The sequence below is a fragment of the Nerophis lumbriciformis genome, linkage group LG15 (assembly GCF_033978685.3).
Source record: "Nerophis lumbriciformis linkage group LG15, RoL_Nlum_v2.1, whole genome shotgun sequence".
Classification (NCBI taxonomy): Eukaryota; Metazoa; Chordata; class Actinopteri; order Syngnathiformes; family Syngnathidae; genus Nerophis; species Nerophis lumbriciformis.
Genome location: NC_084562.2, coordinates 13,709,150 through 13,735,899, shown reverse-complemented (window position 1 = coordinate 13,735,899; position 26,750 = coordinate 13,709,150). Strand labels below are relative to the sequence as shown.

Below are 26,750 nucleotides of genomic sequence, written 5' to 3'. Positions count from 1 at the left end.
GTTTAAAGACACTTAACTGAAAGTATAGTATAGTATATATGTATATATATATATATACACACACACACACACATATACATACATATATATATATATATATATATACACATACATATATATATATATACATACATACATACATACTTAAACTTGTTTATAGTAATAATATGTTTAGAACATTTGAGCATTAGGTTTGTGTTCAATTACAACAAGTGTATTTATTCTAAACATTCTTGCCACTTCATTTTACGCATAAACATTTTTAAGACTTTTTTTTGGACAGAGACCACAATAATATCGTACCGTGGGCTTAATGTCATGATATCATACCGTGACATTATCATCCCTATTCTGTGTGCTACCAAAAAGCATCTGCCATGTGATGAATATGCCTTTATAACTATATCTATTATATGTGCAGTGAATCTCTGTTTTGAACGCATCCTTTTGAACATGTATTTATCTGATGAAATGTGAACGTGTGCATGTTACTTCTTAATGTGCACAGAGTTTATAATATACCTGCATGAATCATTACAAAGCTACTAAAAACAAATCAATCAATGAGACTTGAACTTACATTATCAAGATCAGGGACGTTGAGGAAGAATTCTGGGTATGAGTAGGATATCCCAACATTGTTCACTGTTGACATGAAAAATAATAGCCAAGTTGTTCTTTGCTACAACCTAAAGAGGGCAGCAAAGGGCTACAAAACAAGTAGTACAAGTTTGCTTGGAAATAAATGTATTTATATATTTTCATGTGTGCATATTTTCAAAACCAGAAAAGGTGTAATTCTGAGCTCATACCTAATACTCCAATTTCCAGTCCTTCAAGTCCATCTGCAATCTTGGCGTAAATATCTGTTGCACTAAAGTCTGCTGCAATGGTTTTTGTCTTCACACCGCATTTGCTTTCTGTAGGAAAAATACAAATATATATAAATATGCAGTTGTACATGTGAACATCAGAAACACAATAGCAGGAACCCTCAGGAACTTAACTGCTCATTAAGCGAGGATATTTTATTATTTGTCAGGGAGATCACAAGTGCATTTCGAAGAATCTGAATCTTTTTGAAAGCCAATTTATTTCAGTAGTTCCATGCAAAACATGAAACATTATTTTGCTATAGATATACTATACATAGTACACAGACAGGGATACATATAAGAATGTATTTAAAAATTTCTCAATATTTTAATTAGGGATCATCCTATCCCGATCTGATTTCGAGTCCCGATCCTTTGACAATGGATTGTAGAACTGAACATGTCTTATAGCAAGTAACTAACGTTTCTATAAACATTATCTTATTACATTTAGAATTTGCTACTCTTGATGTAAATCAAAAACTACTGGAGGCTTATATTTAAATCTTTTGGGTTTTGCCCTCAAAGCCTTCCTGTATAAAAAGACTTACACCCTGAGGTTGTAATAACTAAAACCACCAAAACAATGATTTTGTAATAATAAAAAAAAGGAAAAAGAAAAATAGATTTAATCACTTTATTATTTTTTTAATTCCGATACTACACTAGTTATCGATAGTATCAACATCTTAACATTAATCAAATCAAAATTAAATGATTAAAGCTTTAGCGGTTAGCTTCTTGTGTCATCCTGCTCGGTGTGTACTGTATGTGTGTAGCATGCTTAGCCATTCATTTTCCTCTATTCCTATAGTGATAGTGGTACTTGGGAGAAACTTATTTTGTTCCCACCATGCTGGTGAGGATTAGCATCTTAGGAGCTGCTTTGCACTGTGGATAGACGACGTTTTAGTTGCAGCTTGCTCTCAAAACCGGTGTTCTGGCAAGACATGCACCCTCCTGGAATTCCTGCAACTCCTTTTGTGTAACAAAGAATATAGAAATTGTGTTTCCCCGAGCGTGCATTCCTTTTGAAGAAATATTTAATGCGAGTACAATATTTAGCAATGTAAACACTGGGACACAGCTGTGGTACAGATAGGTAAAAAAGGCAAATATCGGCCTCTGGTCTGAGTCCACGATTGGGATATCTCTAATTTTAATGATTATATTCTACTGTAAAATATATACAAAAATTAATTTGATCTATTAAAAAATCTAACTGCAAATACATCCTGAACCTTTGAGTGGTCTCTTGGTTTGAATTGAGCTCCTGAAATCAAAAACAATTTGCAACATATTCTAAAATTACTGATATACATTCAACCTTAACCAAAAAGCACAAATGTTTTCCTGCATTATATTCCCTTCTATAAATAGTCAGTACTGTAATAAATACGTAATCTATGCAATTCATCATTGGCCTTAATTGGAGTGTAGCACCAAGGCTACATTTAAGACTCGGGATAAATTAGTTGCAGTTGTTCTACTTCTGAAGTTAACACTTACTGACCACTTGATGAGGCAGACTTTATTACCTTTGAAACGTTGGGCATGTGTACTTACCAATCGCTTTAGATACTTCATCCAGCTTCTCTTGAGAGCGACTAATCAGCACTATGGCGAAGCCCCTGCGTGCCAGCTATAAAAAGGTACGATAGCAGAATAATTAGCTCAATTCACAGTTTGGAAATAAAAACACTGCAAGTAGCCCTTGTACCTCTTCAGCATAAGCTTTGCCGATTCCATCCGTCGCTCCTGTCACAACTAAAAGACAAAATAAAAGAACTCAGGTGAATAAAATGACACCGTTTATGCACATTTATTGTCAGATACCTGTCTATAAATGTATTTAAATTGTGAATGAAAAAGTGTGAAAAGTGAGAAAGCAAAAATGTGCATGTCATGGTGCGTCTGATCTATCATATTGATGAACAGATGCGCTACAATGTACGATCAATTCGGCTCTGGTTTGGACGTACCGTATGAGGTGTGTTACAATTAGGGCTGGGCCTCATATATCACGACATAAGTGTTTTGTATCAGTTGATAGATAATTAGATATTTTTTAGGATCTATCGACAAAAAGGACCAAGAAAAAATATATATTAAATGTAAATATTGTTCTTTAAAATGTAACCTTCCTCTGATTATCATCCCCTCAGCTATCAAGGCAGAAAGGAATGGAAATGACAACACAACCATGTAAAACACTCAATGTAAACACATTTCTTAAATCACAAACACTTAATAACCTTTTAAAATTAGGTGCAAAAAAGTAACAAAATATTGCACAGTGTGATATTGTAAACAGAAAAACCTGGGAAGAACTAGTTATCGGGTGAGCGCGGCTAGGGTGGTGTGGGATTACCGATTACAAGCAACTTAGACTGACAACGGTCCGTTTGAAAAAAAACCCGCAAAACTGCCATACTGTCGAGGTGACTTCTCCTGTTCCATCGACAATTTATTCGCCCTCTGCAGCACTCATTGTTAGTTTCTCTTCTCACTCCGTGCAAAGAATCAACCGTGAGACAACAAGATGGCGCAGACAAACATGACAGTTGATACTGTTATCTGATTGGCTGTTAGCGTGTCACTCCCATTAATCAGTGATCATTTCTTGCGTTGCTTGATTACCAGAGAGCGAGTGCCTTTGTTCATGAAACCAACCTTGCTTTGCAACTCCACCACAGAAAAAAATATATAGAACATTGATTTCCAGGCGTTGAACTGTCATAGGATGCCACCTGTGCAACAAATCCAGTTGTGAAATGTCCTCGCTCCTGAATATTCCAAAGTCAACTGTCGGCTTTATTATAAGAAAATGGAAGAGTTTGGGAACAACAGCAACTCAGCCACGAAGTGGTAGGCCACGTAAACTGACATAGGGGGGTCAGCGGATGCTGAAGCGCATAGTGCAAAGAGGTCGCAGACTTTCTGCACAGTCAGTTGCTACAGAGCTCCAAACTTCATGTGACCTTCCAATTAGCCCACTTACAGTACGCAGAGAGCTTCATGGAATGGGTTTCCTCGACCGAGCAGCTGCATCTAAGCCATACATCACCAAGGTGTAAAGCACGTCGCCACTGGACTCTAAAGCAGTGGAGACGTTCTCTGGAGTGATGAATCATGCTTTTCCATCTGGCAATCTGATGGACGAGTCTGGGTTTGGAGGTTGCCAGGAGAATGGTACATTTCAGACTGCATTGTGCTGAGTGTGAAATTTGGTGGAGGAGGAATTATGGTGTGGGGTTGTTTTTTCCAGGAGTTGGGCTTGGCCCCTTAGTTCCAGTGAAAGGAACGTTGAATGCTCCAGGATACCAAAACATTTTAGACAATTCCTTGCTCCCAACCTTGTGGGAAGAGTTTGGAGCGGGCTCCTTCCTCTTTCAACATGACTGTGCACCAGTGCACAAAGCAAGGTCCACAAAGACATGGGCAACTGAGTCTGATGTGGATGAACTTGACTGGCCTGCACAGAGTCCTGACCTGAACCCGATAGAACACCTTTGGGATGACTTAAAACGGAAACTGAGTGCCAGGCCTTCTCGACCAACATCAGTGTGTGACCTCATCAATGCGCTTTTGGAAGAATGGTGGAAAATTCCTATAAACACACTCCGCAACCTTGTGGACAGCCTTCCCAGAAGAGTTGACGCTGTAATAGCTGCAAAAGGTGGACCGACATCATATTGAACCCTATGGGTTAAGAATGGGATGACACATCAAGTTCATGTGTGAGTCAAGGCAGGTGGTCAAATACTTTTGGCAATATAGTGTATATTGATATCGTTTTATCGCCCAGCCCTGGTTACGATGCCATCTACTGTACAGATGTTGAACAATAAGCAACACAGACAGTCCCGGTAAAATGTGTTTGCGAGTGACGGCCAACACGCCAAGTCTGAAAAAATAAATAGTTCATGAGGCGATGCAAATGTAACTGTTTCAGGCCGCCCCATATACTGTAGGAGTGCAACGATTTGTCGATGATAAAATTTGTCGACATAGTCGTGATGTCATTAATCGTGTTTTTCCAGAGGAATGCGAGTAAGCACCGCCACTCGCATCAACGCCGCAGGTGAAAACATGTGAAAAGTGAGAATATTTCCTCCTATTCTTGTGGAAAACATGAATATCTTAGTTGCTCATTTTGCAAAGCAGATCTTGTTTTTAATGACACTTTATCTCTGATATAGGAGCAATTCAAGCGGGGGAATGTTGGACATCTGGAGGATACGATAGTTTGTAGCTTGTGTGAGACGAAGTTGTGTGAACAATTGATTGAACTATCATTTTAACCAAAGTCCGCCAGCTAAACTTTGTCTAAATTAATTGAAGTACGTTTTAAAGCAGCGTCAATTTGTTATGCAACGAAGAAAGGCACAATAAACGCGCGTAAAAACGCCGGTATCGTATGATTAAACATACGATTAGATAGCTAAAATGTTAAAAATGAATCAATGAGACAGATTAATTATATGCAAAGTGTCCATTACAGTACTAAAAATGCCAGGAGATAATCAATAATAATATTTCAATGTGCAGCTTTTTAAACACATTCTCACAAAATGCTTGTTTCTTTTTGAGCAAGATGTTGTTTTATGGTTTGTTGTTATAGCTTCTATTTTAAAGGCCTACTGAAACCCACTACTACCGACCACGCAGTCTGATAGTTTATATATCAATGATGAAATCTTAACATTGCAACACATGCCAATACGGCCGGGTTAGCTTACTAAAGTGCAATTTTAAATTTTGCGCGAAATATCCTGCTGAAAACGTCTCGGTATGATGACGCCTGCGCGTGACGTCACGGATTGTAGAGGACATTTTGGGACAGCATGGTGGCCAGCTATTAAGTCGTCTGTTTTCATCGCAAAATTCCACAGTATTCTGGACATCTGTGTTGGTGAATCTTTTGCAATTTGTTCAATAAACAATGGAGACAGCAAAGAAGAAAGCTGTAGGTGGGAAGCGGTGTATTGCGGCAGGTGTTGTGCCGGATAACGCACCCCCGCCGTAGAATGCACCCCCTGACTGTTGTGCCGGATAACACAGACGGTGTTTCATTGTTTACATTCCCGGAAGATGACAGTCAAGCTTTACCATTGGCCTGTGGAGAACTGGGACAACAGAGACTCTTACCAGGAGGACTTTGAGTTGGATACGCAGACGCAGTACCGTGAGTTCGCATGCAGCTGCGGCTTCCAACCATTTGATCGCTTGCCCGTACGTGCGTGCCGCTATGTGCATGTCACGTACGTAACTTTGGGGACTTTGAGGAAACATATGTGCTGTATGAACTTTGGGGAGGTGAACGGTACTTTGGGCTGTGGGATTGAGTGTGTTGTGCAGGTGTTTGAGTTGTATTGGCGGGTTATATGGACGGGAGGGGGTTGGTGTTTGTTATGCGGGATTAATTTGTGGCATATTAAATATAAACCTGGTTGTGTTGTGGCTAATAGAGTATATATATGTCTTGTGTTTATTTACTGTTTTAGTCATTCCCAGCTGAATATCAGGTCCCACCCGCCTCTCACAGCATCTTCCCTATCTGAATCGCTCCCACTGCCCTCTAGTCCTTCACTCTCACTTTCCTCATCCACGAATCTTTCATCCTCGCTCAAATTAATGGGGAAATCGTCGCTTTCTCGGTCCGAATCGCTCTCGCTGCTGGTGGCCATGATTGTAAACAATGTGCAGATGTGAGGAGCTCCACAACCTGTGACGTCACGCGCATATCGTCTGCTATTTCCGGTACAGGCAAGGCTTTTTTATCAGCGACCAAAAGTTGCGAACTTTATCGTCGATGTTCTCTACTAAATCCTTTCAGCAAAAATATGGCAATATCGCGAAATGACAAGTATGACACATAGAATGGACCTGCTATCCCGTTTAAATAAGAAAATTGCATTTCAGTAGGCCTTTAACTGTCCTGCTTTTTTACATACAAAATATACCTTGTTTATTTTGCACTTTTCCTGTCCTTTAAATGGACAAACGTTTAATAGTTATTTAAATGTTGTAAGAGCCTAATGAACCGCATAGTTACAGTATAAATACATATTTATGAACGAATTAGTCATATTTGATGTTAGTATGCACATGCCTAAAAATATCTCAAGCCGAAATCAAAAATTGATGGCTAAATTAGAGCGACTGAATAAGAGTATGCTTTATAATCCGACTTGTCGACTAATTGTTAAGACAGTAAATGAATGCATGGGAAATACTGAACTGTCTTTTTAATGGGCCCCTTACGTCCTAATTTTTCAAATTAAAAAAGTCAGACAAAAATGAATTGTTCCGAGCTGTCTGCGTGCCATTTCACGTTCATATTTATAATGTAAACACATACTATAATTATATGGTACAAAAAGATGAAACACAAAATAAAAATGACAGCATTTAAAGACAGGCGGTATTCATAAAGAAAAAAGGGGAAAGAAAAAACGACATGCCAGGGAAAGGAGTAGACTAAATTAGTAGACTATGATTAGGATACCGCAGAGCTAAAATTAGCGATTGAACAAGAAGAAAATGCAAAAGAGTCTTTCGACTCTGTGACCCTGCTCATTAAAAACATTTTAATAATGAGAAATAGTAATCATGTGTTGCCTGTGTCGTCAATTCTACCTGCAAAGGTTCCAACAATAAGTGAGCTCGGACACAAATAACAAAACGACCTCTCGGGGGCGCTATAGAGCTGTTCAGCACACAACAAAGCACTGGCGTGAGGCCACAATATTGCAGACAATAGAATAGTTCCTTTTTTAAAGACCACAATTTGCATTATGGATTGGCAATTTAGATTATGACATGTACAGAAACCCTTAGACCTAGCGTGAATATTTTTATTCACATGTACATTTCCCACTCCCAAGCCGTGTCGAACATCAATTCAAGTCTAGATGTTGCTGCAGACAAAATACGGCATTGTGTTATTCATGCAGCATCGCCTTTTAATCGTCACGTAGCCTCGGCTCTACCCAATCTCCCGCCTGTGTGGTCTTTCAGAGTACAGATGGTGCTGAGGTGCCAAGCATCCTCCTGGGCTGCAGCACGACCAAACATAAGCGAGCGAGGGGGGGCGCGTGAGAGAGAGAAAATGACAAACATCAACACGGGGGATCCTAGGGGCAGCTAAAAATAGCACGGGGGAGAGGAGTGGGAGAGAGTCTGCAGGCACAACGAGGAGGGAAACATCAGATGGGTTATTTTAAGGTGTTCTGAGAATGAACTGTTCTGTGCAGCGATAAGAAGGGGGCGGGGGACATTTTCCAGCTGAATGCATGTTCCCTCTTCACTAAAATAAAACATGTCTTTTTTGGAGAGGACATCTTGCCCAAATTAACTATAGGTTATGCTGGCAAATATTTCAGATTACTAACAAAAGAAAGGTGGGAATGACATTTGATTTTAGAAACATGTGCATCTAAAAAAAGGATATTGTGGATTTTACATCACCAAACATGCTGTCGAAGCAACATCTCCACTAAAAGTATTGCAAAATAAAATAATTGGTCTTAGCTGCAAAGGGAATTGTAAATACTAAGAATGTGCTGATCAGTATTGACCAAAAAAAAGTATTTGGTCGCCATTGCCATTTAATGCCAATCATAAACACCGACAACCTCTCACACTATTTTAAGTCCCCCGGCTGACAAGCGGCTAGCAGCTAATTATGTGTCTCCATAAGCAGTGTGAAGAAATACTATTCACCTCCATTACTGCAAATAAACTGATGACTTAAGTATCATTATCACTGCAGAACAAGGCTAAACATGTGATACATCAAACAAGCATGCTAACAGCTAATCTAACTACTAAGATAGCTGTCAACGACACAAGAATTAAGTGCTTAGTAAACTTTAAGAAGTCTTGATGGAACAGCAGAAAGTAAAAGTTAAAGTTAAAGTACCAATGATTGTCACACACACACTAGGTGTGGTGAAGTTTGTCCTCTGCATTTGACCCATCCCCTTGTTCACCTCCTGGGAGGTGAGGGGAGCAGTGGGCAGCAGCGGTGGCTGCGCCCGGGAATAATTTTTGGTGATTTAACCCCCAATTCCAACCCTTGATGCAGAGTGCCAAGCAGGGAGGTAATGGTCCCATTTTTATAGTCTTTGGTATGACTCGGCCGGGGTTTGAACTCACAACCTACCGATCTCAGGGTGGACACTCTAACCACTAGGCAACTGAGTAGGTAAGCAAGTATTACCAGGAAATTAACGAACAGATTGATAGGAGTCTAAAGCAGGGCTATTTAACTACCGTATTTTTCGGAGTATAAGTCGCACCGGAATATAAGTCGCACCTGCCGAAAATGCAGAATAAAGAAGGAAAAAAACATAAGTTGCACTGAAACTATGAAAAAAACTGCGACTTATAGTCCGAAAAATACGGTACATAACGAAGAGGGCGACAGTTTCATGAGCCCAAGGGCTCAGGGGCCGGACATCGAACAGTGGATGTTTCATCAGAAAATGCCTCCGCAGGTTATAGTCCTTTGAGACTGCGTTTACTTAATTACAAAGTGAACACATCAGCTTTCACACTGCACTGTCGATAAATTCATTATTCTGCCCTTGCTACTCGTTTCCAGCGTGTGCAGATAATTAACAGCATGAAGTTTTGTTGAGGATTGATATTCCTTCTTTTTGAATTATTTTCCTTCCTTGGTTTTATTTCTTTATACGTTTTCCTTCATTTAGGCTTGCAAGACTGAAAATAAAAACATAAATACACATTACAAAAGTATAACATAAATTGTGTATTTTACCTAAATAATGTCCATTGTATATTGTACATAAATAAAAGAAAGTTTAGTGTTACTAGATTCACACATCAAACTACAGATGTTTACACTCATAGAAACTAAACAACATCCACATCAAACATTGCACACAATGCATGGGTCTTATCACAATTAAACCTAAGATGTAGCGGTATCGCCCTCGAATGGTCAAATTTAGCGATCAACAAGCTTTGATCGCCAAAGTTGCTATCAAACAAAACAACACAACCACGTATACATATACAAAAGACGTCACAAAGTCAGCAATTTCAGTACAAAACAAACAAAGTATATTTATGCACAATATATACTTACAAAGATTTTACCAAGTTTCGTCGTGAAGCTTACACGTGTGGATTTTCTTGTCTAGAACACTGAACACTTAAAAGGTCTGACAGGAAACAATGAGTCGAGCACTTGCTCAGGGCATAAATATTCATACTTTGCTTTCGAGTCGTTAAAAGTCAAATTTTCGCAATTTATTTAGATTTTTTTTTAGGGTTGAATGAGTAGTCTTCTTCTACTCACCCCACTGCTGCTTTAAAGTGACACATATGCCTCGCTGTTGGCCCCTGTGGGGTGGCAGGAGTACTGCATAAATGAGCAACATTAGTTGGAATGGTTTCATCAAGCCTATTTGGGTGATGTTCTGCGGACCAAAATAAAAGCTTTGGCGGGCCACGATTTGAATGGGGTTGGTCTAGAGAGAGAATAATTTAACAACTGCTGGTGTGTCAGCATTGTCACAGTCAGTGCACGACACATAAGAGGGGGGCGGATCAATCCATAAATTGGTGGTGTCGACAGCAAGGGTAATCAGTATATGATCAATACTAGAGTGATTAGATTTATATATTATTTTTATTTTCTCAAAATCTTTTGTTTTACTTTGTTAATGTTTACACATTCAAATAATTCATAGGACACAGGAGGACGTTGAGGGCAAAAATCAAAAGGATTTAAATGAGCAGTATAAGTGTTTTTTTTTTATTTTGTTAAAGGGGAACATTATCACAATTTCAGAAGGGTTAAAACCATTAAAAATCAGTTCCCAGTGGCTTATTTTATTTTTCGAAGTTTTTTTCAAAATTTTACCCATCACGCAATATCCCTAAAAAAAGCTTCAAAGTGCCTGATTTTAACCATCGTTATATACACCCGTCCATTTTCCTGTGACGTCACATAGTGATGCCAACACAAACAAACATGGCGCATAGAACAGCAAGCTATAGCGACATTAGCTCGGATTCAGACTCGGATTTCAGCAGCTTAAGCGATTCAACAGATTACGCATGTATTGAAACGGATGGTTGTAGTGTGGAGGCAGGTAGCGAAAACGAAATTGAAGAAGAAACTGAAGCTATTGAGCCATATCGGTTTGAACCGTATGCAAGCAAAACCGACGGACACGACAGCCAGCGACACGGGAGAAAGCGAGGACGAATTCGGCGATCGCCTTCTAACCAACGATTGGTATGTGTTTGTTTGGCATTAAAGGAAACTAACAACTATGAACTAGGTTTACAGCATATGAAATACATTTGGCAACAACATGCACTTTGAGAGTGCAGACAGCCCAATTTTCATCAATTAATATATTCTGTAGACATACCCTCATCCGCTCTCTTTTCCTGAAAGCTGATCCGTCCAGTTTTGGAGTTGATGTCAGCAGGCCAGGGAAGCTAGGGTCGATATTCTTCTCTTGATCAGCTTCGGTGGCATAAGGGACGGTGTGAGCCAAGACATCCAGGGGGTTTAGCTCGCTTGTCTGCGGGAACAAACTGCCGCCATTGCTTGCCGTGCTACCGAGGTCCTTTGTCCCTAAATTGCTCACACACTGCGGCAGATTCAATGGGGGTCTGGCGGCAGATTTCTTTAACTTTATCGTTTGGAAATGCATCTGCTTTGAGTGTCGCAGGATATCCACACATTCTTGCCATCTCTGTCGTAGCATAGCTTCCGTCGGTAAATTGTGCGGAACAAACATCCAATTTCTTGCCACTTTCGCATCTTTGGGCCACTGGTGCAACTTGAATCCGTCCCTGTTCGTGTTGTTACACCCTCCGACAACACACCGACGAGGCATGATGTCTCCAAGGTACGGAAAACAGTCGAAAAAAACGGAAAATAACAGAGCTGATTTGACTCGGTGTTTGTAATGTGTTTGAGAAAATGGCGGATTGCTTCCCGATGTGACGTCACATACTAGAGCGAATAATAGAAAGGCGTTTAATTCGCCAAAATTTAGAGTTCGGAAATCAGTTAAAAAAATATATGGTCTTTTTTCTGCAACATCAAGGTATATATTGACGCTTACATAGGTCTGGTGATAATGTTCCCCTTTAAGTTATTGTGTACTATTACATTTGTTTTGATCAAACAATTGTATGTAATTAAATAAAGAGCTAGTTTACATATTGTCTTGATATTGTTTAACTGCCAATAACACTCTGTAGAGTTAAATTGAAAAAAGTTAATCCATGTAACCAGTATCAGTCAGTATTGGCATCCGCTGATATCACTCATTGATGATCAGTATCAGCATACAATCCTGATCGGAACATCCCTAGTCAATACTCTTGTACATTCTTTAAAACCTGCAGCAAAACAAACAATTCAGGACAAATCATGTAGTTATTATCTTAAAACAATCAATGTGACAAAGATTTAGTAAAAAAAAACAAGCATTGTATTGTACTGCTCTTTTCCAAAGACAAAGGCAGCACTGTGACTACACAAGCTCTGCGCCCTTGCACAAATGACACCATCCCAAACAATGGCCAGTCCTGTTGCACAACATACCATAACTACAGCAGATATGCTGCGCTAACAAAACAAAATGAAGCAACAAAAGTGTGACCAACTAAAATGTTACTGTGTCAAAAGATGCTAAATGTTTACTTGTGTTGAGCAGCAGCACTATTTCAAATAGTCTTTAAAGAAATGGGAGGTGCATATGTCCTGGTCGACAGGTGGAAGCACCTTGTGGACTCTTGTTATTGGGTGTGTCAGTGTGGCAAAGGTAACTCGCACTCCAGTGATAAAGGATAACAGAAAATATGCATGTTTTAGTACAAGTCATGATGTAGTCTTAGATAAAGGGTGTCCAAAGTGCAGCCCGCAATTACCGTATTTTTCGGACCACAGGGCGCACCGGATTATAAGGCGCACTGCCGATGAGCAGGTCTACTCGGGTCTTTTCTCATACAAAAGGCGCACTGGATTATAAGGCGCATTTAAGGGGTCATATTATGATTTTTTTTCTAAATGTAAAACACTATCTTGTGGTCTACATAACATGTGGTGGTGGTTCTTTGGTGAAAGTGTTGCATAGATTATGTTTTAGAGACCATTTTCAATTAACTTTCGGAGCATCTCATCAGGATGCGCCGTTTTGTGGGCGGTCTTATTTACGTGGCTCACCTTTGACAGCGTCTTCTCCCCATCATCTTTGTTGTAGCGGTGTAGCGTGCAAGGACGGGAGTGGAAGAAGTGTCAAAAGATGGAGCTAACTGTTTTAATGACATTCTGACTTTACTTAAATCAATAACTGAGCAGAATCTCCTCATCCGTGGCTCAATAAAGCAACATCAACGCCGGAAATGTGTCCCATGAAAAAACGTCCGACTGGAACCCTCTAATAACTAAAGTTCCGTGGGTGAATTATGTAAACCCACTAGAGTTTTTAGCCCTTTGATAGCTAGTCTACTGACAGATATAAGTAAGAACTTTATGCTACTTTATATTAGAAATGGCAACAGCGGAAGATGAATGCCACATAAGAAGGTAGCGAAAAAGAAACTTATGACTACGGTGTCGGCACGTACTACAATTGTGGACGCGTGGACATTTTCAGGACTTGTGCAAATCCCTAATACACCAGAAGGTAAGAAAAGTTGATTTGGAATGGAATAATATTGCGAAACAAAACGGCAGGTAATATGTCTGTTAATAGGTGCCATTGTGCGGTCCTTACACACACACCATAATAATACTTGTATGTTTAATGTGCTGACAATCCATCAAGCGGTGCGGCTTCATAGCTTACCGAAGTCATACTAAAAACATTTTGACAGATTTTTGATGTAATGTTCTATATTCTCAATGGAACATTTAAAGTTTTGGTGTTGTTTACTGCCATCCTATTGCAGTCTACACGTATCTCTTATGTATGACTGCCATCTACTGGTCACACTTATCATTACACCATGTACCAAATAAAATTGCTTCGAGGTCAGTAAGCACAGCCAGAATGATGCCGTACATTAGGCGTTATAAGGCGAACTGTCGATTTTTGAGAAAATGAAAGGATTTTAAGTGCGCCTTATAGTTCGAAAAATACGGTCGTTTTTTTATAGACCCACGGCACATTTTAAAAATACAATTAAACAAAAAAAACTGCAAAATAAGTCAAAACTTGAGTCATAATATTATAAAAAATAAATAAATAAAAACCGATAATCCTACAAGAAAACGTCTTTTACAAAAATAAAGTAGTATGAGGACAAAATATTTAGAATGATATAGTTTACCAAGTAAATATATTTTTAAGCTGTCATATAATGAGAAACAAAACTAAGAATAAAGTTGAAACTTTTTAGGAAATGTTCATACCACAGCTATTGGGACCAAAATTATTACGTTACTATCATCACGGTATTGTTGAATCTGTCTGTAACGTATTTATACACACTGAAATCCTTTGACCAGGTTTTATTAAAAAATAAACAAAAAACTATTATAAATTGAAACATTATACAGGGAACATTAAATATTGTTCACGATTCTTAAGGGCCATATTTTTATTTATGTTTATTTTTTTCCATTTTAATAAGTACAAGTTTTAGAATGCTTTTTTTTTTTTGATAAAGGCAAATTGAGTGTTTCCTTTGCTTTACGTCTGGTTTATGTGACACACGCGAGTTCACATTATGTTGTCGAAAGCTTCATGTTTTTTAATAAAGTTATTTATATAAGATTAGTTTGTGGTATGTCGTTTCTTAATGTGGATAGACGTTAATGTGTTTTGTATTCTTGTTAGCATTTAACCTCTAAAGGATTAGTGGCCACATGCGTGGACAGCCCCTTTTAGCGCGTATTTCCAAAATTGTGCACACTACTGAAATGGGGTCTTATGGCCGCTTATGTGGACACTTATACTGCCATCTGGTGGTGTCAGAAGAGTATAACATACAATGGAATTTGGGAAAAAAAGTGTAAAAATAAGAATTAGCATGTCACTAAACATGAAGTACACGTTTGTGGACTTATGGACTAAGTACATCATATCAAAAGATGATTGTTAGTTTTTATTCTAATTAGGGTTCAATAAACCCAAATAGCAAAGAGAAATAAAAAAAGCATGTAAAAAAAAAAAAAAAACAGCTTGGGCCTTAAGAGGTTTTAAGCTAGCTAGCGAGTTAGTGCTAGTTGGTCCGAAAGTTTATCAAAGTGCCGTTTTTCCAATCATTTTAATTTAAAATAGTAATACGAACTTTCAGAGGTTTTATAATACCACAGAACGTCATAATTATTAACAAATCTTGGCCTTGATAAGTTGACGTCACGTTAGTATGATTCAATATAACACAATGTCCATGGAGTTATACTGTCACAACCACTCTTATACACACAGAAAATAGTTAAAGCGGTGAACCAGAATCCCAAGGATCCGGTGCCTCATTTATGAATGGCTCAAGTCCTGTTACATAATGAGGCTGTCCGCTCAATCACATCCACTTGAGTCAGGCAAAGTTTGTGAATGAGAGAAGCGAACGAGGCTAACGGGCTCCTTTGCTTCACTGCGTATCCTGAATTGCCCTGCATGCGTAATCAGAAATGTTCAAAAAAAGATCTGATGCGTTTCTATTTTTAGCCGAGCACAAAAAGATGAAAGGAGACTTCAGCTCACACTCTCAAACGCGTCGGCTTCTCCAGCAGACTAATGTGACTGCTCCAAATAGATGAGTGATTACATTAAACTCACTCTTATTGCTTCGCCAAGAGGTGGTGTTTTGATCACAGTTTGGCGGTTCGTTAGTATGTTTGCGGTAGTACACAAAAGCACAGTGAGAAATGTCAACACCACTGTAGAGGGGTGCCACATGGCCCTGTGCATTTCAGTCTGATTCATGGTGTTGCTGTTACAGTCAGCTTGCATTGGGTCCAAGTGGGGCAATGGCCCACCCAATGGGAGTACCGTGTTTTCTGGACCGTAGGGTGCACTGCCGATGAGCGGGTCTATTCTAACTGAGCGGGTCTTTACTTAAATCAACAACGTGGCTCACTAGTGCAACAACGCCGGAAATGTGTCCCGTGAAAAAACGTCAGACCGGAACGATCTAATAAATAAAGTTCCGTGGGTGAAAAATGTAAACCCACTAACTACACTGGTAGTTTTTGGCACTTCCATAACGAGACATGTTAGAACTTTATGCTACTTTATATTAGAAATGGCAATAGCAGAGGATGAATGTCCCATAACAAGAAGATAGTGAAAAAGAAGAAGCTTATCAACTACGGCATCGGCACGGACTACAGTGGCGGACTTGGGCAAATTTTTGGGACTTATGCAGATCCCAAATACACATCAGCAGGTAGATGAAGTTGCTTTTGCATAATATTGCGAAACAAAACGCCAGATAATGTCTGCTAATGGGTGCCATTTTGCGGTCCTTATACACACGCCGTAGTAATACTTGTATCTCTGACTACGGTAGCCGTAATGGACCGACAATCCATCAAGCGATGCGGCTTCAAAGTCATACTAAAACATTTTGACAGATTTTTGAGTGCCGTGTGTAATGTTCTTTATTTTCAATGGAACATTTAAGGTTTTGGTGTTTACTGGCATGAAATTGCAGTCTACACATATCTCTTATGTGTGACTACCATCTACTGGTCACACTTATCATTACACCATGTACCAAATAAAATTAATTCGAGGTCGGTAAGCACAATCAGAATGATTCCGTCCATTAGGCGCACCGGGTTATAAATGAATAAATAAATAAATGGGTTATACTTGTATAACGCTTTTCTACCTTCAAGGTACTTAAAGCGCTTTGACACTATTTCCACACACACATTCACACACTGGTGGCTGGAGCTGCCATGCACGACCCATCAGGAGCAAGGGTGAAGTGTCTTGTTCAAGGACACAACAGACATGACGAGGTTGGTAGAAGGTCGGGATCGAACCAGGAACCCTCAGGTTGTTGGCACGGCCACTCTCTAAACTGCGCCACGCCGTCCCCAGTTATAAGGCGCACTGTCAATTTTTGAGAAAATGAAAGGATTTTAAGTGCGCCATATAGTCCGAAAAATACAGTAGATTGAACTACACTATGCGGCTGTTGAAATTGTGTTTTTGTGGTGTTGTATTGTTTGTCTACGCATGGCCCGATCGTATCTCTCTTAGTGTCTTTTATGAAGGTTAACGTGTGTCTTTATTATGAAAGCTTTTTTTGGACACTGAATTTATGTAACTGAATTTTTTGCTTTTGAATTTTGTGAACTGAATTGTTTTTACAGAAAATTATGCTACAATTTCTTTGAAAAAACAATGTGTTAGCAAAATGCATGTGTTCAAAAATTCAGTCGAATATATTGTACATACAAATTCACATATGCTCACATACATAGGTACCTACGCTCCCACATACATACACAAATACAGTACATATTTACATACTTAAAGTTCGTACACCCACACGCACATTCAATATACAAACATACACATACACATACTGTACATATACACTCACTGTACAAACACATATACACATTCTGTACATATACATTCACTGTACAAACACATATACACATTCTGTACATATACATTCACTGTACAAACACATATACACATTCTGTACGTATACAAGTACATATGCATACTTACACTCATGCACATAATCACGTTTCATCAAGCATATATTAACGTTGTTGCCCAAGGGTAAACTGGGTATAACACATGGCACACTGACAAAGCTTAACCTATTGTTACTATAACAATCTACAAGGTTAATGTAGGTTGCTTCTCTTTCTCCCCCTCCATTTTTCTGCATTCTTTCGTATGTCAAGTTATCATTACGTATATGTATTGTTGCACTTGAACAACTGTATTGTTGATAATAAAGGTAAAGTATTGGTAGTGTTCTTTATCAATAGCGCTATTTCTATTGGTATTTGTATTGATCCATTTGTAGTGTAATAATGCTCATTGTCATTTCTGTATTTTTTATTTTTCGCTAACTGCTTATTTGCTATTACTTTTACCATCATATTTGTACATGTCGTATTTGCTGATGTTGCTCTAATGTTGTTGTTGTTGTTGTTGTTGTTTTTGTCTCTCTGTCTAATCCCCCTCTTGTCCCCACAATTTCCCCCTCTGTCTTCTTTTTTTTCTCTTTCTATCCCCCCCTGCTCCGGCCCGGCTGCACTAAATGATAATATAAATACATTTAATAAAGTCAAATACAAATAAGGCAACAAGAGGAGTATCCTACACTTCTCTTTTGTAAAGTAAAGCTGAACAGCTGACATGGGCATCTACATCAACTATATGATTTGCCTGAGAAGCTGGACAGGACATAAAAAAAATTAAAATTAAAATTCAGTCATGAAAATGTTAGTGTAGAAGAATTCAGTGTTGAAAAATTAAGTTTAGAAAAATCGAGGGTATAAATATTCAGTGTATAAAAATTCAGTGTTTAAAAAAGTGTTTAAAATATGTCACGGTATGAAAATTTATTTTTAATTGTGCTCAAAATTTTCAAAAAGTATTTAAACTGAAATCTTTTAAACAAGTTGGATTAGAAAAAAAACATCCAAAATTATTTTATTTGTAGAAGAAACATTGTAAAAAAAAAAATCACACTGTTTCATAGACCTCAAGTAGAAATTGAATGTGCACATGAAAGCCACACAAGCATTATAAACAAAGTAATATGGCAGAAAAAAAAACGATAATATGAATAAATAAAATAAATGCAAAAATTTTGCTAGATAGCACTTTATGGACGCTAGTGTGCATGCGCCAGCGCTGCTGAGACTCAGTTTCCAGAAAGTGAGCATTGTTGCATCAAACATTATTAAATGACAGTTTTTCTTTTATTAAAATTTCAACGGTATTACTAACAGTCAAGAATTTTACCGCAGTTTATCATTATACTGTTTACCATTACATCCCGAGTTTGAAAATTCAGTGTTTACAAATTCAGTGCTGAAACACTTTACTTCGAACTTGACAGCTCATTAGCTGGTTCTGAGACAGAATTGATTGCTTTAGTCTTAATTGACTGGAGCAGCCCATTTTTCTACACTAAATTTTTCAGCACAGAATTTTTTTTACAATGAATTTTTAAACAATTAATTTTTTAACACATTTTGTTAACATTTTTTTAATGAAAATGTCAGCATTATTTGATGTAAAAAAAAAAATGTATTCAAATGCAAAACATTTAGTTACATAAATTTAGTGTCAAAAAAAGCTTTCATAATAAAGACACAAATTAACCTCCGTAGTCTTATATGTCCTTTGTGTTCTTTGAGGTTTCCCTCTTGCTTTCATATGTTTTTTACCTTATTTTGTATCTGCACTGCAACCACATAATTTCCCCATTGTGGGATAAATAAAGTATATTCTATCCTCAATACCTTTCCGTATGTGGATCATATTTTTTTCCACTCATGTAAATTAGAAGGATGGGATTCTGGATTGTTTTGTGTTTATTGGTGGAACTTTGGACTCTCATTGCGTGTGCTTCAACGTCCAATTTTCCTCATGTCTGATGTTGACAGCAGCAGAGGTCACCCAAACCACCATACACGTACACTTGGCAGATGGGTAGCATTCAATCTGAGTTTATAATCTCCTCCCCCCGTCCCCGAGTCCATAATCCAATCACAAGGTTTACTATAGTTTACACTCAAAAGAAAAAAGGCTGGCAATACTCAGCCATTTTTTGTCTGCGTTTACTGTTGAAAAAAATTTAGCAGACACATTGTGCTTAAGTAACCCTAACTATGACAAGGGCGCATTATGTAAGAGGGACATTGCAAGCTCTTAATCTTTCAAGTAAATAGTATTTGATGGTAATACACAATGTCATATAACTCGCATCAAAATGCGCAAAGGGCCTGATCTACTAAGATCCATATAACATGCGTGCAAACTTTAAAATTGCGTGTGATCTATTGAGTCTATGTGTAAATGGTCTGAATTTACATAGTACTTTACTTTAAAGTGAAAAGTGGTGTAGACAGCCTTATTTCAATTAGGTTTTTGCGTGTACTAATAATGAATTAGATTTATATAGCGCTTTTCTATCAACTACATCAGACCTGGAAAAAATAAGGCCCGGGGGCCGCACTAGGCCCGTTAAACTTTTCAATCTGGCCCGCCGGACATTCCTAAATAATAGATTTTTAAGATGGAAACTGTGGCTGCCATTATGATGTGCAGTGATGTTTTCAAATGACCGTAAATCTTGAACTACTGTAAGTATTTCAATGGTTGTAATCTGCGCTTTTGGATGATATACTAGTTACTATGGTAATCTAAGTCACAGCAGCTCAGACGAGGCACCAAGCAGTGTGGGTGGAAGCGTTTCCACAGAGAGTTTCCAGAGATGCCAGCCTGAAATGCAAGTTTCAGGGACAGACGCGGAAGGAGATTTTTACAACAAAGTTCTAAAGTTTAGTGATATATATCGGATAGTAGGTGGGGGGAGTTTTTACCCTTCTCGTTCATACTTCGCTGTTTGTTGCATTTTTGTTGCGTTTTGCTTGATTGTAAAATATGTCGATCGAGAGGGGGTGTGACGTTTAATATGTTGTCAATGTTCAGTGTTTTATCGTTCATAGTTAATATTGTAAATCCCACATTCTTTATTTTCATGTACATTCTGGGTGTCTCATTCAGTAAAAACATTTAAAATTCCATCCTGTTTTTTAAGTGGGTCTGACATAACGTTTTTAGCATTCAATCAGACGTTATTGTGAGGTTTTGTTTTAGTGTTCCTAAAAATCAGATATACCGGCCCCCAGACACATTTTTTTCTCTAAACTTGATTCCGATTACTGAAGTGATGCTTCGGTCCACACGATTCTCGATTTAAACCGATTATCGCAATGTAATATTTGGTATAATAATTACAATGAATGGGCAGCACGGTGGTAGAGGGGTTAGTGCGTCTGCCTCATAATACAAAGGTCCTGGGTTCCATCCTGCGCTCGGGATCTTTCTGTGTGGAGTTTGCATGTTCTCCCCGTGACTGCGTGGGTTTCCTCACACCTCCAAAGACATGCACCTGGGGATAGGTTGATTGGCAATACTAAATTGGCCCTAGTGTGTGAATGTAAGTGTGAATGTTGTCTGTCTATCTGTGTTGGCCTAGTGATTAGGTGGCGACTTGTCCAGGGTGTACCCCGCCTTCCGCCCAAATGCAGCTGAGATAGGCTCCAGCAGCACCGCGACCCCGAACGGGACAAGCGGTAGAAAATGGATGGATGGAATTACAATGAACCTTTTTCAAAACAGGTAACAGGTTCGAAAAGCTCCTACTGGTCGCATGGTGATGGCCTAAAAACGAATTTTTAAAAATAGATTGATAAAAAATACAAATAAAATAAATACATTCAAAAACTTTTTTTTCATACACAAATATATTCTTGAAAATAACTCATCTATTTAGAATCAGGATGAAAAAAAGAATCGCGATTCGGATGTCTTGATTTTTTTTGTGCAACCCTAAGCAATATATTTCCTAAATGAAAAATTAAACCGCATTAGAAAAATGACATCAAAAGGCATCAAATTAATTAGTTTTAATCAGCCCCTTAAGACATCCAGCAAATAAAAATCATAATAATATTGATTTATTTCTAACAGTTTAAATATATTGACACACGCGTAGGACGAAAGATTCTCTGTCCAATAGGGGTGCAACGGATCAAAAAACTCACGGTTCAGATCATTTCTCGGATCAGAGTCAAGGATCGGATCATTTTTTGGATCAGCAAAAAAAAAAAAAAGACAAGACAAATAAACAGAAGTTTTGTCTTTTTGTTTATTAACATTTTTAAATTATCAAATTAAAATATATAAAATTAACTTAAAGTAACCAGGGCATAATATCTTCTTTTTAACATGTTTCATAGACATTAAAATGTGGCAATAACATTTAATAAAAGCCATTATTACTGGAAAAACTCATTTATTTAGATTTAAATTTATAATATTTAAATAATATTCTTTTTATTTACCTCATCACAGTCTTCAGTGCCCTGACTGCTCACAATCTCAGTGGTGAGATCACTGTATGTCCTTTTGTGTAGGGCAGGGTCCATGTGAGACAGGCACTTGAACCTGGGATCCAGGGCAGTAGATCTGTGAAGGTAGTCCTTTAGAGTAGGAGATGAAGTATATCTGGGATTCAGGTCCTCTCTAATGGCAGTCTTGACATCTTGAGTGATGGTGCTGTCTTCCAAACTTCAGTGGCAGGATCATTGCCACAGATGGTGAAGTTTCAGTGCTCAGCAGAGATGTAACAGTTTTGAGGAGTTTAAGCACCTTGAAGACCTCCTCTGCCACGCTCACATCATCACCAGACAGGGTGATGATGTCTTTGACATTTGTCTTCAGGGTCTTGTGGGTCAATGCAGAGTATATAGCTGCCCGCTGCTCCAACATATAAGTGGAGTTCCACCTTGTTGGGACATCATGTATGAGCTTATGAGTAGTCAGCTTAAGCATTTCTTGCTTTGTCTTAAACATATGATCAGCTGTTGTGCTTGGGTGGAAGTATGAAACCACCTTCCCGATCCTCCCAAGGAGGTGCTCCATCCTATTGACTGAGATGTGATGCCAAATTCACTACATGTGCAAAGCACCTATCTGTGGTCCCAGTCCTGCCTCATTCACTGCATTAATTTGATTTTTGGCATTATCAGTTGTGACTGGGATATTAGTATCTTTATCTTCCATTCCTCCACTGCTGATGAAGTGAGCGCTTATCGTCCCATAGTTCCCCTGGACGTCCACCCGTCTGTCATGAACGCAACAGATGATGCTCGGGATAGTTCATCCACAACTTTTTTCTTCTCTCCTGCTCATAAAGATCTGGCACAATCTTATCGCTGAAGTGGGTGCGCGACGGGATGTCGTAACGTGGCTCAAGCACTTTCAGCATGTGTTTTAAAACCCTCATTTTACACAAGCGAATACGGCCTCATGTCTGCAGCTATAAACACACCGATAGCGTTTGTGATGGCTTTAGCCTGGTCTGATTGTGCAACAAGGGGCTGCTTAAATGGCGCAGCCTTCGCTTTCACTCCTGTCAGTGAAACACCGGGGTGATGTCGCTCCAAGTGCGTGGCCACGCTAGATTACACACAGTCACGGTTTTATCCGCTAACCTCTTTCCTTCATCATTGTATTTGACAGGGAAGCCAAAATGCTCCCATACAGGGGATTTAAATGGCGCGGGGTGTTCAAGCTCCTCCGTTACTCCGCTCTTCATGACCACGCTGTGTGTGGACTGAACATGCGAAAACTTTTTTCTTTCTTTTTTTTTCATAAATCAAACCGTGGATCACGTGTGTGCCGATCCGAAGGTACTGATCCGAACGGATCACGGATCAATGTTGATCCGTTGATCCGTCTTTTTTCGTCTCCTTTCTCAACGCTTTCAAAATGCTTTTGTAATAAAGATACAAATGAATCTACATAGTAGTACATGTTATAGTATTGCTTTTATACAGTATTAATTTTTTTTTAATTTGTTTTGCGGTTTAACCCTTGTGTAATGTTCATATTGTTGTTACTCAGCCAGCGTTTGTGGGTCTGATGGACTCGTTGCATTTTGTGGCTTTTAATGCCTCACAATCAAACACTTTTATGTTCAAATACTGAACAGATGTTTACCTTATCCCAATAAACATCTGTTCAGTATTTGAACATAAAAGTGTTTGATTGTGAGGCATTAAAAGGCACAAAATGCAACGGGTCTATCAGACCCACAAACGCTGGCTGAGTAACAACAATATGAACGCTGCACGGAAAATTTCTCTGTCAGTTTCTGCATCCCACAGGGATTCTTCTTTTGTGTTTCTGCACCTGCGGTTCCCACACAAGGTTGCAACATTGTTTGTCAACACTGTCTGCTCTCTTTTTCTCGCACATTTGACCCTCTGATGTTCTGTGTACCTACACTCTGTCCTCCTCCTGTCTAGGCCTGCTGTGTGTGTGTGTGTGTGTGTGTGTGTGTGTGTGTGTGTGTGTGTGTGTGTGTGTGTGTGTGTGTGTGTGTGTGTGTGTGTGTGTGTGTGTGTGTGTTACACAGAACATCAAAGTCAGTGAGTTTCAGTTTGAAAAATTAATTAATTGTATCATTTTTCTTTTAATAAAAAATGAAAACGGGTCCCACAGACCCGAACACCACACAAGGGTTAAAAGTAGAGATGTCCGATAATGGCTTTTTTGCCGATATCCGATATTCCGGTATTGTCCAACTCTTAATTACCGATTCCGATATCAACAAATACCGATATGTACAGTCGTGGAATTAACACATTATTATGCCTAATTTTGTTGTGATGCCCCGCTGGATGCATTAAACAATGTAACAAGGTTTTCCAAAATAAATCAACTCAAGTTATGGAAAAAAATGCCAACATGGCACTGCCATATTTATTATTGAAGTCACATAGTGCATTCTTTTTTTTAACATGCCTCAAAACAGCAGCTTGGAATTTGGGACATGCTCTCCCTGAGAGAGCATGAGGAGGTTGAAGTGGGCGGGGTTGGGGGGGGGCATAGAGGGTAGCGGGGGGGTGTATATTGTAGCGTCCCGGAAGAGTTAGTGCTGCAAGGGGTTCTGGGTATTTGTTCTGTTGTGTTTATGTTGTCTTACGGTGCGGATGTTCTCCCGAAATGTGTTTGTCATTCATGTTTGGTGTGGGTTCAGAGTGTGGCGCATATTTGTAACAGTGTTAAAGTTGTTTATACGGCCACCCTCAGTGTGACCTGTATGGCTGTTGACCAAGTATGAAATGCATTCACTTGTGTGTGTGTGTGAAAAGCTGTAGATATTATGTGACTGGGCTGGCACGCAAAGGCAGTGCCTTTAAGGTTTGTTGGCGCTCTTTACTTCTCCCTATGTCCGTGTACACAGCGGCGTTTTAAAAAGTCATACATTTTACTTTTTGAAACCGATACCAATAATTTTTAAACTGATACCAATAATGTCCGATATTACATTTTAAAGCATTTATCAGCCGATAATATCGGACTACCGATATTATCGGACATCTCTAGTAAAAGACATGTTATTTGTTAAAATTGTGCTATTTTTAGAGGTAAGGGGGCAAACACCCTATGAGTATATTTCAAATAATTTCAATGGAAGACGTTTGATTTGAGATACGAGTCACGGAACCAATTAAGCTCGTAAATGGAGGTACTACTTTGTTGCGCAGTTGTATCAGGTGAAATGTTGAAGTTCTTCCCGGATCTTATATATTTTGCCCAAACATTTATATCATAACAAAATAATAATTTAAAAAAAATAGCAATGGTAAATAAGGACACTCACCTGCCCACTTGCCCAGTTTGGCGGGTGATACTAGCCGCCCGTTGCCCAGCACCCACACCTTGATCCCGGCTAGCAGCCGGTACACGGAGCACACTGACAGCCAGGCCGCGGTCAGAGCGCCAAGCCAGAAGAGTGGCGTCTCCACGGCCCGAAGCACTACTTCTCCACCGGACGACATGGCCGCCACGTACAAAGTTTAGTTAGTGTATTCTGACAATGACACAACTTCTATATTAGAAACTGAACAAAGTACAGACACATGCGCCTGGATTTAGGCCGTCACTTCCGCGTTGATTGTCGTCACATTCCACAGAGCTTGGCTGTGATTGGCTCAATTTTCTTCTTCTGTCATTTTTTTTTAAACATTACAGGTTAGGTAATCTAAACATGACTGCCACCCAGTGTTCATGGTGGTCACTACATCCGATCAGTGTCGTGTTGCTGATGAGATGTTGTATTTCTAATTCATTGAAAATTTTGTTTATCATGTAATACGTTATGTTTATTACACACTAATCCCAGACATTATTTATCTCACGTTGGGGAAAGTCAAGTGAAAATACACTTTTTTTTCTTTTTTTATTTGCATAGTTTTACGTTCAAAATTTAGTAACTATTATTCATCATAATTATATTTTGGCCAAAATTATTAAATTATGACTACAAAGAAATGTAATTTCCCTTTAAATTCAAACCATTTTTAAATTGCTAAAAACCTGTAATTCTGCATTTTTTTTTCCCCCTGCATGATTTTAAAGTACTTTTGTTATAATAACTATTTAAAATTCTATGAGTTCCAAACGGAATTTTAAAGTTTAGTTTGGATTCAAATAATAAATATTCTGATCAATACTGGCAAATACTATAAATAATCATTTAAAAAATGCTTCTCACATGAAAGAACAAAATATAGCCATTTTGAAAAGTTAAAATAGCTGAAAACCTGTATTTCCTAATTTCATTTGATTTTTTAAGAACATATTTTATATTAATAATTATTTTTATTTATGTCAGCTACAAACTGAATTTTGAAGTTTAATTTGGATTCAAGTAATAAATATTCTGATCAATACTGGCAAATACTATTAATACAAACAATGTATTATGGTTATTTTTTTATATTCTCATACTGTTATATGTGGGCTCTGTACCGAGGATGTCGTTGTGGCTTGTGCAGCCCTTTGAGACACTTGTGATTTAGGGCTATATAAATAAACATTGATTGATTGATTAGTCCAAATGAGTACAATTGTATTGGTTATTCATCATAATTATATTCTGGCTAAAAGTAGTAAATTGTGATTACAAAGAAATGTAATCTCCCATAAAAGTCTAACCATTTTTAAAAGTTTAAATTGCTAAAAACCTGTAATTCTGCATTTTTTTCCCCCTGCATGATTTTAAAGTACTTTTGTTATAATAACTATTTGAAATTCTATGAGTTTCAAACGGAATTTTAAAGTTTAGTTTGGATTC

The 26,750-nt window shown here is 38.4% G+C and overlaps 1 protein-coding gene across 1 annotated transcript in view; it reads right to left on the bottom strand.

Moving 5' to 3' along the window:
- hsd17b12b (hydroxysteroid (17-beta) dehydrogenase 12b) overlaps positions 1–25,608 on the bottom strand; it is a 47,590-nt gene extending 21,982 nt beyond the window's left edge. The window contains exons 1-5 of the mRNA XM_061974814.2: positions 25,275–25,608; positions 2,596–2,642; positions 2,442–2,517; positions 813–920; positions 581–645 (exon numbers count right to left, since the gene is read on the bottom strand). Of these exons, the coding sequence (XP_061830798.1) occupies positions 581–645; positions 813–920; positions 2,442–2,517; positions 2,596–2,642; positions 25,275–25,452 (474 nt within the window). The 5' untranslated portion in view covers positions 25,453–25,608. The remainder of the gene's footprint in view (positions 1–580; positions 646–812; positions 921–2,441; positions 2,518–2,595; positions 2,643–25,274) is intronic.
- Positions 25,609–26,750: the final 1,142 nt, after the last annotated feature.